The 13,766-nt window shown below is 43.7% G+C and overlaps 1 protein-coding gene across 2 annotated transcripts in view; it reads right to left on the reverse strand.

The window, feature by feature from the left end:
* The window catches only part of paplna (papilin a, proteoglycan-like sulfated glycoprotein), a 24,580-nt gene extending 14,386 nt beyond the window's left edge, over positions 1-10,194 (reverse strand). For both annotated transcript variants that reach the window (XM_076299448.1, XM_076299447.1), the window contains exons 1-11: positions 9,941-10,194; positions 7,076-7,138; positions 5,494-5,597; positions 3,592-3,652; positions 3,293-3,395; positions 2,590-2,720; positions 1,977-2,100; positions 1,787-1,867; positions 1,508-1,680; positions 375-498; positions 53-179 (exon numbers count right to left, since the gene is read on the reverse strand). In XM_076299448.1, coding sequence (XP_076155563.1) covers positions 53-179; positions 375-498; positions 1,508-1,680; positions 1,787-1,867; positions 1,977-2,100; positions 2,590-2,720; positions 3,293-3,395; positions 3,592-3,652; positions 5,494-5,597; positions 7,076-7,132 — 1,085 coding nt within the window. In that variant the 5' untranslated portion in view covers positions 7,133-7,138; positions 9,941-10,194. The remainder of the gene's footprint in view (positions 1-52; positions 180-374; positions 499-1,507; positions 1,681-1,786; positions 1,868-1,976; positions 2,101-2,589; positions 2,721-3,292; positions 3,396-3,591; positions 3,653-5,493; positions 5,598-7,075; positions 7,139-9,940) is intronic.
* Positions 10,195-13,766: the final 3,572 nt, after the last annotated feature.

The following is a 13,766-nucleotide window of genomic DNA, read 5'->3' on the forward strand; positions in this document are numbered from 1 at the left end:
GCCTCTGGTGCAGTGTGTCAGTATAGCTTAACGTGCTTGCTTTGTATCTGACCTGCGGACTTGTGGACATTGCTGTGTGTTACAGGTGCGGTTGCTGGCGGGACGAGGGAGAGCAGCGCACAAGTGATCTGAGAACACCTCTGTGTCAATGGCACAGAAGACATGACGAGTTTGGTATCCTAGAGGAGGGGAGAGGTCAGAACAGCATTTAAAAACGTTACTGTCAAGCATTGCATTGTCATACCCCCTATAGAAAACAAATGATCAACAGAGAAGCAGTGCTGAATAAACAATAGTTTCATCCTTTTTATCAAACACCACACGACCTCATGCACATGATTTGTGTGGATGAATGTTAATGGCTTTCTCCAAACCTGATCCACAGTCTCTGCTGCAGGGAGACCATGATCCATGGCTCCAATAATATCCCTCCCTGGAGCGGCCATGGGGCAGGTAGTACTCGAACTCTACTCCTTGGTTTGGCTCCTGGCTGATAAGCTGATGACAAGAGAGATTAATAACAGTAATAACATTAATAATGCATAATAATGAGATTAAGGGCAGTTCACTTGTACCGTACCAGAGTATGGTTCTCTTCCATTCTTGGTCCGCACTCACACTGCATACTATCAAACTGTACCCAGGTTGAGCTGCTGTGCTCTAGAATCTTTGCGTAAGCGCGATCATAAGGCCAACCTTATTTAGGTACAGCTTTCAACAAGCTTCCTTTTACATTTGCGCTTAGAGAGTGGTCCTCTTTTTAGTATATGCTTGGGCTTTTTGCCTTTATAGGACAGTGCAGAGACTGAGAGTAAGCGAGTGGGAGAGACAGATGGGGAGGGATCGGGTAATTACCGGGTCGGACTCGAACCCAAGTCCCCAAGAGCACTTGGACCCATGGACGGATTATGAACTTTCGGGCCCCTGGCCCAGATGTGTTAATGGCTCCCCACTAATTGTCACATATGTGGAAGGGGGGTTTGGGGGTACTCCCCCAGAATTTTTTTAATTTGTTTAATGTGATTTCCTGTATTCTGGTGCATTTTGGGGATGGGCAATACTAAATTCAATCAGATTCATAGCCTACATCCTGATGTGTTGATATTGAGGCAATGATTCCATGCAAAGGCTTGGGCTTCAGGGCCCCCTGACACCTTGGGCCCCTGGGCCTGGGCCCGGAAGGCCCGTGCAGTAATCCATCCCTGCTTGGACCGAAGTGTGATACAGATGCTGTAGCCAGTTGCACCACAGCGCCCCCTTTACCTGGTTCTTAAAATAGCCTCATCTACATGGTGCCTAAAGTAAATAAAATGCAGTACAACTGCCCTTTAGTATTGACATTTTGAAAAACAAGAACACCAAAAGGACATATATTTGTTGTTCAGGTGCAGCTTTCAACAAGCTTCCTTTTATCTGTGCGCTTGGAGATTGGTACCAACAACATCTTAATCATTTAAGCTAAGTACCAATCAACTTTAATTTGAACTTTATTTAATGAAGCTCAAACCTCCACAACAAGGGGCTCAGTGGTGGGTCCACGGCCGATAATGGTCTCAGGGACCACGTCACCCTCGGCTCCCCTCTGATAGTACAGCATGGTGCCAGCGATGGGGGTGGCACGGGAGAACTCGATAACCCAGTGTCCATTCAGGTAGTACTCGCCACGGAGGTTCTTGATAGCTGCAGAGGAGGAGCAGTGTCGGGTTTAAAAAGGGCTATTGGTTCCTTAAGTTTGGTGTGACTAACTGCAGGTCTGATCTTTGCTCTTGAACCTGGTCAGACTCACCCAAGTAGTTACGTGAGGCCACAGTCTCTCGAATGCGAATGGTGGTGGCTCCAGCGGGGATGGTGAACATCCTATTGTAGCCTGTTGGGGAGAGACAAGAAAGACACCCATAGCTCCAAGCTCTTCTTTTAGGCCCCATCCAACCACCCACACATGAAACCACAACAAAGATCTCCAGGCCTCAGCTCACCTGTAGGCAGGTCCCTCTGGGAGAAAGTGTTCTTGACCAGGTAGCAGGACTGTCCGTTCCCTCCGCACTGCAGGCATGGGTCCTCCTGTTGAGTGGACTCCAGGCGGTTGTCACAGCCCAGACGCTGTGATGCAGGGAGACAAAGATGGGGATTTGGTTATGTGAGAGATGAAAGGAATGGAACAGTCCACTAAACATCCCTCTTTAGTTACTGGTCTGGCTCAAAGGGAAAAGCATTTTCTGTTACAATTGTTTTAGCTATGTTGCCCCGTTGGCACTCAATGTTGTAGTAAATCAAAACTGTAGCAAGCGTTCTAAAGTTATACTCATAAAACTCATAAACGGCTTCATAAAACAGTGCTGCATGTCTAAACAGTGTTCTGCTCGGCAGATGTTTGTAATGCAGTATCCAGATTGTGCCAACTGTAGCCTAGTTGTCGTGAGACCTTGAATAAATAAGGGATTATGGTAATTGTGTACACAGGTTGCTTGGGATGAATGTGTTGATGTGTTTGTGTTAAGCGTATGTATGCATTCTTGTGAGGCTTTTGTACAGACATGAAAACATATTTCCCCTGTGGACACTAAAGACTCTGTTTGGTCCTGTGCCTACCTTACAGACCCCCTCCACACAGATGTCCTTCCTGCCAGGGTGGCACTGAGTGCCGTCCACTACTGCAGCCCGGTGGCGGTAAAAGAAGTTCTCTCCTCTCGGAATACAGTTCAGCTCACACGGATTCTCAGCTTCAACAAGGGTCAACAACAGTCACAACTTCATTAAAATTGTATCTCACTGATAGTACAATATCTTCAAAAAACAACAATAGAATATATTATCTCATTGAATAGCAAGTGTATAAAACTTTGTTAAAAGAACATGCCCTTTCAGCTATAGGCTAGCTATAGGCTAACTGGAATAGCCCACTTCCAGTTAATTATCCAAAGCCAGGCTAACAGTCTCAGACTGAGTTACTGCACACATAGGAAAAGAATGGTAAGTTATCTAATGCTAGGATAGATGGCAAATGAGCTCATTTATTAGTCATTTAGCTTTAACTTTTATCCAAAGCGACCAACATTTTTCACATGCCAATTATATTACACAGCCATTGTCCCAGAAGCAACTTTGGGTTAAGTGCCTTGCTCAATGGCACGACGGTGGAAGCCGGGTATTGAACCCACTACTTTTCAGGCTACTGCATGCTAGCCCAGCTCCTTAACCACTACGCTAGCACCGCCCATTTCCTATAATTTTCCTATAATAAAGTTGGCGTGTCCTAAGTTGGGAAGTGCTAATATGCCCACTCCTGTCTTACCTCCATAGTATGCCATCCACTTGTAATGTTTTCCCTGGAATTCTGCGCCATCAAACTGGGAACACTGCTCCTCTCGGAAATCTCTGGCGGCCTCAGGGCAATCCTGATCCCAAAAAAACCCACAAACGTTGGGAAATGACACAGACACATCCCAGCAGATCCTCCTATTCACCTTCTCAAAGCGTTGAATCACACAAGAAATCATTAAAGTGTTACTGGTGAAAGCCTGGCTGAGCTGCAGGCAGAGGCATGCTTGGAGTGTTTGCTGTGGAGAAGGTTACAAGGGAGGAGTAGACTACCTTCACGTTGCACATGCGGTAGGACTTTGCTGGGCCAACACAGTTGCTTCCGCCATCAGTCCTGTGGTAAGGAACAGCAGGGAGAACACACTGAGTGAGATCACCATTTATTATGGCATCTAATGTCTGCAATTAAAAACTCCTACGAAATGAACAACACTAGAACCAAATTAGCCTGCACCAAATCAGACACATCTACCACACCCCCACACACACACACACACACACACACACACACACACACACACACACACACACACACATGGGCATGGGGGTGTGGACTTCTCAGATGTTCTGGGCAAGCTGACAAGATCTTTATGTCCCCCCAGCAAGATCAGTATAAACAAGAGTGTATCACAACTCTGGAGAGCCCCATAACCTCGCCCACATACAATCCCAGTCAATGGAGAGACACAGAATTTCCGGGCATCTTAAGCAAGGTGTGACTCTTGACTCATCATAGAACCAGACAGTGACACACACACACACACACACAATCTGCCCTATTCCTGTACCTTCACATTAAACATCATAGTCAATTGGAGAGGCGTTTGATGGATGACTCAGGGTACTCAGGTAATACCATGTACTTGTGGGCTCCACCTCACTGAGACCCATACACAGGGCATGGTTCTCTCTCTACATATGACATAATTTCTAAGGCTTCTCTGCCCCTGCTTGCTGCTCAGACATGTCTAGCCTATGGGGTGCATCTCTGTCCATGATACACCTATATTACATCCTAATGGCCTCTGGCAAACTTCTTCTGAGTGTATCTCACTGACATAAATGACTGAGTTAAATTATCAAGATGCTGAGAGTTGGGAGGTGAGATGTGCTTGAGTCTTCTGTTACTGTAAGGTGATGAATTACAATAAATCCCTCTGGTTCTTCAGAATCATTGTTGAGGGTAGAACAAAAGGCCTGCACTTGCCTCATTCATGCCAGTCATTAAAGTATCACACACAAGAGAAACTATTGCTAGGAATATTGCACAGTCTCCACAGAATATTGAGCGCTCTCTCTGCCACATTCATTGTTTGGACACACAAGAAGTCCAATACAAAAAAGCTACACACTGCTGTGTAGTGACAAGAGATAAGAATGCTGATAAATATTGGAGTCTCCCCTCCCTACTATCTATTATGAGGACATTGTTTGGGTCTGTTGTGAGAGTCCACATTCTTGCTTGCACAAATATTCACATATTACCCACATCTCTGCACAAGGGAATGTGATGTCCTGTGGTGGACAACCATGGACCCAAAGACTCTGTCCAAAAATGGGCTTCTCCATTTCTAATTCTATGGGTTACTCATCTCCTGCACAGTTCAAATGGAAAGGGACAAGAGACAACATGCAGGCTAGATCCCAGCTCCCAGATTTATTGCTCCAGTTTTTCCCTGAGAGTGCAGATGAGTATATTTCACATTCTCACACTCATATGCACTTTGACACTGAACAGGATAACAGATCTGGATAGATACAAAGTATAGACCAAATAAAAAAAGACTGCAAGGTTGTGAAGGATAAAATACAGTATCTTCAATGCCTTCAAAGTCCCACAATTTCAATAAATTTAGCCTGCACATTTTGGAATACACTGACTGTCTCATACCGATCACATGTAGCTGGCTATTTATGATTAATCTGTGACTTGTTATGCTCAAAAGATGGAAAGTAACAAATTGACTCATGGAATTAGGCCTATATCATGCTATTTTCATGGCAACAGTATTATTATGTGTGAGTTCCCCCTTCACTGTGTACTTTGGGTGCCTTGATAAAGTGCTATAGAAATGCAAGTTGTTGTTGTTGTTGGTGGTGTTGGTGTTGTTGTTGTTGTTGTTGTTGTTGTTGTTGGTGTTGTGTGAGCCTACATGAGGCAAAGGACACATTTACCTCTGAGTATTGCACTTCCTCGTCCTCACCATGACGCCACCTCCGCAGGTGCGGCTGCATGCCCCAAAAGGTGCCCACTCTCCCCAGTAGTCTCCGCTGGGGGTCTGTGATGAGACACAATCATCCCACTTACACATACGTCTCCTTCATATTATCTCACACCATGAGTGGTGATCAGGTAAGGGATAATGGATGACAAGGCGGTCGGGGATCAGAAGTTAATGCACGTTCGAGGTGGTAATGTGGCCATGACACAAAACAGTGTGAGCGTTACACCTGGAAGTGAACGCCGTGGAGTCCATTATCCCACTTATCCCACTGTTGCCACACTTACACTGTGTTAATTTGCTGATATAAGTTCCAGCTTTTATCACTTATAGAATATATAGATGCATCTCCTGAAGAATGAATATGATTATGTGAATGTGGAGTCTGTTGGTGTTGCATACCTCTGAATGTGAGTGCCTGACTGGACTCTAATCATTCTGTCCTGCCACATTTATATTTGGCCTGTCATTACCCATGCACAAAGCATCTTAGGTATGTTAGCTTTATTATCACCCGGAGAGAATTAATACTCTTTTCTGATTGGCTGGTGGGGTGGCTATTAATTCTGATAACGTGACACCTATGAAGTAGATCTGGTAAAAAAAGTTTAATCCATATCAATGCTTATGAATGGTAACTATAACAATCAAAGTAGGACGACGGTTGAGCCTGGAAAAGGGCTTCACAACAGTGGAATAAACTGTAAACAAGGTAACTGTCCATGTATCGCTGTTAGGGCCAAAGAAAGTTGTACAACAAACTGAACAAGTCGGATTCTTTTTTAAAAGGAACTGCTTGTTTCCTTTGCGTGTTATAAAGACATGACTATTGCCTATAGTGGCAACCACTGCGCATCGGGGAGTTCTTTGCCTCTTGCCCTCGTCCATTAATTCCGTATAACAGGACACCTCGGCGGCCATTATCCCTTACATAACTCATATTTATATATACATATTTATATATACTAAAATATACATATTTAATATGCCTAATGTATGAAATTATATGTAACCCCAGTGATGTTTCTTGCCCAGAAAGGTTGCTTTGTTGGTGATTTTGTTTTTGATGGTAAATATGCTTGGTTGTTGAGGGAACTGTGCGAAGTCCCCTAGCTATAGCACTAGGAACTAAACACCTCTCCTGTGGATATCTGAAATAAATAACATACCGGTACATGACACTGGACTATCAAATGCAAACAACCACCTGTTGGGGTAAATATTTGACTACAAGCAGTCATGTGTCATGTTGGCTCACTTAAAGTGAGAAACTACCACAGCCATGCTCATGTGAAAATGAAGTGACGGGTTTGCAAGGGTGACCAATGATGCCATGATGGATTGCTTTTACGAGAACAGGCTTGGGAAAATACAGCGATCCCAGTGGATATTATGTCTGACCTCTGCACTCTTGGCTTGCCTGCAGAGTGGCACCCTGCTGAGATGCCATGTGAGAGGTAGTGGTGGTGGTGGTGGTGGTGGTATGTGCTGCTGCTGTGACGTTTATGAAAGAGGGGAATCTAGGGGGAACTCACCAGAAGAACAGGAGTAAGGAACAGCTGCAGAGCAGCCAGAGCTAACAGCATCTTCATGGCTCACTGTTGAAGAGAGAACAGCACAGTTACAATCAAAAATAAGTCCATGTAAATCAAAATCGGAGATTTGTTTGAAAAAAAAAACTTGTACAGGTTAAAAAAAATACACCTCAAAACATGAGTAGAGACTGTAAGCTGTGTGGTACTAAATTGTGGAGTTGGACCACTGAACAGGACATCACCATTTTCAGTGTTCCGTTTTTTTTGGTGCTAAAAGGGTGTATTGTTGATGCAATGATTTCCCCATATATCATAACACCTCCCCTTAAGAGTTAAGTGAATCGGTCGGCAAACCTGAGAAAGTAGCAAATAGGGTCTTTACTTGGGTAGTCCACCCATAGACTATCTGAAGATGTTCAGATTATCACTATCTGTTGAAACACTGTTTACTACAATGGTTAAAGTTAAGGTATCGAAGTAAAATGCTACCAGTGCACTTAATGCAATTGTTTTCACTAATTAGTTCATCTATCTGGCTGAAGAGCTGTGCTAATTAGGATCAGATAGTTTAGAGAATGGTTAGAAATATGTGGTACAACAGTTGAGGTGTGGCTTCAGTGCAGTCAGCAGACCTGCCCATCTTGAGAGCAGAATATACCCCCTCAAATATGAATGATTTTGAAGCTTGTTTTCATTCATTCAGATTTGTCTGTGTGGTTAATGACATCCTTTCCTGTGATGTGACAAACTCTAAAGATATATTTATTTTTGTTTTGCAGGGACTTCAAGTTGTCATTTCCTCAAAACGACAAAGACACATACTGTATTCAGCCTGTACTGCCTATAGAACTGGTCTGATTTTTATTTTATTTTATTAAAATGTATGCCCTGGTCACAAACAGCACTAGATCAAAGACACAAGCAACACAAAGATCTGGCATCAGGCGTGGAACAGATTGACCGGAAATGCAGAGAGCCGCAACAAAATGTCTTTCTAATTGCTTAATTGAGATCAAATATTTACAAGTGTGCACTCTGTGTGAACCAGATGGAGCTGTTTGTTTTCGCTAGCTGGCTACTATCGGAGCGAGCAGGAGGGGGTTTTCCGAGAGGGATGTGAAGGAGGGCCACTGCCAAGACCCCCGTGACCTTTAGGCCGACAGACGCCCACATGGTCGTGCTGGGATGTGCAGGGTGTGAACCAGCACAGGTCTGTGCCAAGGAGCCTGGGGTACTAAGCATCTCAGTGCTGGGGTGATCTGACTGCTGGTAATTGGACCAACTTGAAGCTTGTTATCAGTGTCAGTGCCTCCAAGCAGGGTCTCTGAGGCCATTGTGTGCTCTCTCGCCCCCATTAGCAAAACGAACAGAACTGTCAAGGGGGGTGGGTTCTAATGTTGTGATGCAACTGGGATGACAAAATCCCTCCACAGCATACACTCGTGCTCATATAGGAACTCTCTCTTTCTCTCACACACACACAAACACCCACACCCACCCACCCACACGCACGCACGCACGCACGCACACACACACACACACACACACACACACACACACACACACACACACACACACACACACACACACACACACACACACACACACACACACACACACACACACACACACACACACACACATAGCTGAGTTAAAGATATGTTTTATATACAGAGAGAACGCTTTACTAAAACTCAATTCACCAAGACGTGTGCTTGTGTCATTAAATTGTATGCTCGCTCTTTTAAATCATGTGTTTGTTTTAATTCAATTGTGCATTTGTTTTAAGAATTTCATTCCCATGCTTTATTCACAGAAAGTGGACCACCATGCTGTACACATACAAAGTTCCCCTTGATCATTAAATCCGAAGAGAGTCTCCTGAGCCCCCCCCCCAACACACACACACACACACACACACACACACACACATACACACACACACACATTTCAACCTTTTTTGATCAACATAACTCTACTAATTTCATATTTAGAATGTATATGGTTGCCTTGGTTATTCTGATTAGAGTCAAACACTACTGACTCTAATGGACATCAGAAAAAAAAGTTGCACATAGCAAAGACAGGGAAGCCATAAGAGCAGGTGAGACAGTAGGCTAAGACTTGGCACATCTGAATGATTAGGCAGTATACCTTCAGAGAGGCTTAGTTAACTTGAATGGGCTTGGTTGTTTTATGCATGCAGAATATGATTTTGCTTATCTCTGCTTTACCTTTAAAAGAGCAGCAGCAGTTCATTCCATGCATGAACCAAAAACTTTGAGTAGTGTGTGTGTGTGTGTGTGTGTGTGTGTGTGTGTGTGTGTGTGTTGAAGGGATTTCTAGAGCTTTTCACTGACAATGCTTACAGTAATTCTATTCGAAATGACCGAATGATGGTTAAACTGGTGGTATTGCACATTTCAAATGAAAAATCAAGCTGCTGTTTAGTGTCTAGCAACTGCAGAGACAAAGGCCAATTAAACAATATTCCATGGACAAGATTCGGTCTGTGGTCACTTCACTAATTCAGGCGCGGTGCGTACATTGATCAGATTGAGAACCTTCCATTATGCAGAATTACACCTGGGAGACAATTAGACATGAATATTTGTTTCTGTCTAACAAGTAGGATAGCTTTATCTGCGACAGAATAACCATAATTTAGGCCTATATTAAAACCTAAATAAATATCTATTCACAAACACCACTTAATGTATCACTTAGGTCCGCTTTGCTGTGCAAAACTTTGGGTTAAAAGTACATCTCAATTCACCCAATTCATCATAAAAAGCTGTATCCTATATCAAAACTATAGTTCAGGAGGGAAAAGGCTGACAAATATTAGCCGCTGACCAAACTTACCAGCGTTCAGAGCTGTCCTTTCTCTTCCCCTGTAGCCTACACCTGGTCCGTTTTGCGCACTTGAGGCAGTTGGTCACGCTTTTGTAAGGTGGATTGTCTCTTGGCAAACAACAGTTACGTAAAACTCCCTTTCAGCGAAATCGTCTGAACAGTCAGATGGCCGTTCACTTCTGACAAGCAAGGGTCGATGTCAAGTCGATTTTCTCTCCCACGCCTCCAAAGAAAAATGAGATGGGTAGGAGACAACGTGTAGTGTTGAGCCTCCTCTGTGTAAGTCGACAAATCACGGCGTGCCCAACGCAATTATACTGTGGCGATGACTATAACGTGGAGACATTTTCGAGAGGCTGTAATTTCAGACAGTAAAAATAACTGTTAATGAACGTGTCCGTTTGTGAGTGTATGTCTACGGGGTGCGCACAAGATTTTCAATTTGTCGCCTTTTCCCTCGGTTGCAACGTCAGTAATTAAAAACAATATATGTTGTAATGAGAGGTTGATGAGATGGGAGTTCACCATATCTTTTAAGAAAGCTTAAGATGATACTTATTACAAACTAAGGGTTTTCTGGAAATAGGACCCTCAATTACAAATGATCGCAGTGGTTATAATACCTAGGCTATCTATTTCAACAAGTCTTTCACATGTAAGCTAACATGCCATTCAAATCTAGACTTTTCTGGCCAGGCAGTGTTTGCATTAGACCAACTAATAATTTGAAACATCATATGTCATTTAAATCTGTCCCAAACTCCTAACTTCACACTTTTGCCAGTATATTAATTTTAAAAATAGTTGTAAAACTGTATATTTCTATGCTTGAAATAAATCTGCGGTTGGTCATTAGTATTAGGCCTATCGATACTCCCATAAAACAAAGCACACAAACACAACTACATATCTCGTTTTTCTTTTTAGGCTAGAGAAACCTCAAGAGCCAGATTGACTCAAGGAAAACACCACTATATTTTTCCCAGACCGACTTCTTTTCCTTCCTTCTCATGAGGTGGGGTTTAAGGGAACAACATGGCCCCAGTAAGAAGCACCTCTTTCAGAATAAAAAACCAAAACTGCAATTATGGGTCACCAATTATAATGACAGTGGATGAATGTAGCATTTCGTTTGGCTGCATGTTCAAGTCATTTCAGCTACAGTAAAATCAGCGCATTGCTGTTCAGTTCGCTGTTAGGGGTCTGCAGCCATTTCCATTTGTGTTCACCTAGGTTCATGTATCTGTGGTGCGGTCTCTACAAGCATGTCCCGGGTGAGAATAAAGGGAAAACAGGATGAGGTATTGTAATAACTCAAGTTGACCACCGGACAACCAATAAGCCCTCTACTTGAATTCTTTGAAAGGGTATGTTTACTTCTTGTTGGGCCACACTGATTTTTTTTCATTTGACAGAATGTAAAGGTGAAGTTAATCTGACAGGACATTCTCTCTGTGTTCTTCTATACATGTGTGGCAAGTTATAACAGACAGTGTAGAAGTCTTGCTGTAAGAAAATACACAGATCTAAAGATTGACAAAGAATGTAGTTAAGTAGAGGTCATTTCTTCCAGAGGTCAGTCTTCCCAATTCGAGTTTGTCAGGATGTCATATGGGGACTGGGCTCCCTACTTCATCAGCCAGGGTCAGGGATGACTCTCAAGTCAGCAATACTGTGGTACTCTTTTCGTGAGAGCTCATCAGTAAAGTCTCCACTGTAAAGGCTACATAGACCTACAGATGTGTGTAATCCAATAAGAATAATAAATCCTTGTCAGAATAATACGGGCGATCCCATATTGATTCCTCCTCTTGTGTTCTATACATTCATGATGTGCATGGGGACCTTTCAGGGCCCCCTATCCAGCTATAAACCAAAATTTCCACATCCGTCTGTGAAAGAGTAAACCTCCAATTTTGCGACCTCACTCATTACAGTCTACCAAAGCTTTAAAAGGAAAACTGAACAGGGTGCATTTAAATTTTAACTTTGGAGTGATTCCGCTTTACACTGGTCTCCTCCTCCATCGGAAATGTACACAGACATACGTACCTTATTTACAGAAGATATATATATATATATATATATATACACACATTACAAACACAACCCTCCATGTTGGCATACCACCCTACTTGTTTGCGTTAAACCAGTCTACCAAAACATTTTTTTATCTCCTTCCCCAGACTTTTTTTCATGCACTTTTCAAAAAACACATTCCCTCCTGTCTTGTGATGTCAAGAGTCTTATATGTTCATTAGGATCTTCTCTTTTCCAATCTCCACCTCCTCCCTGTCGACACCATCCACCCCCCAATCCTTCTCCTGGGCCTCAGAGCTGCCGGCTAAGCTTCTGGGCTTGTCTCTCCTTTGCGTCGAAGGCGAACTTGGTCTCCTGCAGCTGCTCTATGATCTCCTTGGCCTCCTTCATGTCCATGGCCAGCTGCTCGTACTTCTGCGCTAGCTCCTGGTTCTCCCGACGCAGCTCCACAACCAGCTGGCTCAGCTCCTCGCTCTGCCGGCTACAGTGGAGCTTCAGCTGCTCCATCTCTGCCAGCGTCGCCTCCATGCGCTTGACCAGGCCTTCTAACTTGTCCTTGGACATGTCCGATCTATGACGACGTGTCTTTTGGGACGAAATAGTGGCTGTTAGCGGTGGTGGCAAGGAGTGAGAATAACTCCGGCGCTGCTGGTGGTCAGACAAGTGGACAGAGAACGAATGAGTGGACTCTCCTTCCGTGTTCGATCACTGAGAGTCTAATCCCATGGTTCTCTGCGTGCCTCACCTGATTCCACCTACACCCGAGCGTTTATTCTGAGTAATCTCCTTAGTGCAGCTATCCTGGGTACTGTTGCGTATGGAGCGTTGCTCCACTCGTCTGAGCAGCCTTGGCTCACCTAATGGCCTTGAGAGAAGGGATTAGGCTTCCCATACTCAAGAGAAACGGATTATACCTGCAACTCAATGGAACTGGCATAAATTGCACGGAGCCAAGTTGAGCAAGAATAGCTTTAACTATTTAGAGCATCGAGTGTAGGCTATATAAATCTTCTTGACCTTGTTATCCAACCGCACAAATGTCCAAGGACAAAAAAAAAAATCCAACCTAAACCTTCAACAGATACCTTTAAATGTCATTACGCATGTGACTTACAGATAGCAACAGGAATGAACCTCCAATTCGGGTAAGGCTTAAAAGAATTTAAGAGAATCCCCTTTGTGTTTCAGGCTATAGGTGAGGTAGATGATATGGGGACGAAAGAACCAGTGAGCGCACAACCATGGCATACATTTGGGCATAGTGGACACATCACAATGGAGTCACCATCCGGGCCTGGTAGGCCAGGCAGTCCCCATGGCGACAGTTAATGCCTCCTGAGTTCTGGGCAGCGTGCCAGGTCCTCTCAGCCAGCCATTTGGCAGAGTGCGGGGACACGGAATGCCAGAGGACCAATATTCCATGGAATTCCCACGTTTCCCACCACCAAGAGACGTCTGTTGCATCAAAACAAGGCTAAGCAGCATGAAGCATGGACAAGGGAATGTAGACATTGGGAACTTCACTCCCCGAACTGTGAATAATTGGGCTTTCTATGCATTCACACACTTTATTCATTGAGGCACAAACACACACACACACCTTTCTGATGTGTAGAGCAGAGCAATATAAAGGTACCTTTATATGGCTCTGTAGAGTATTCAGAGAAAATGCATTCAATATGTCCATCAAGTAAGTATAGTGTCAGTGACCATCAATCATATTGCCCTGATGGATTCAGCTGTTCTATAGAAAGGAAAAAGTGCATCCATTTTACCTAACCATGGGTGAATATCA

This window comes from Alosa pseudoharengus, unplaced genomic scaffold, assembly GCF_046254945.1.
Source record: "Alosa pseudoharengus isolate Yale_2024_CS ecotype anadromous, Long Island Sound unplaced genomic scaffold, YU_APseudo_1.1 YU_APseudo_1.1_scf_22, whole genome shotgun sequence".
Lineage (NCBI taxonomy): Eukaryota > Metazoa > Chordata > Actinopteri > Clupeiformes > Clupeidae > Alosa > Alosa pseudoharengus.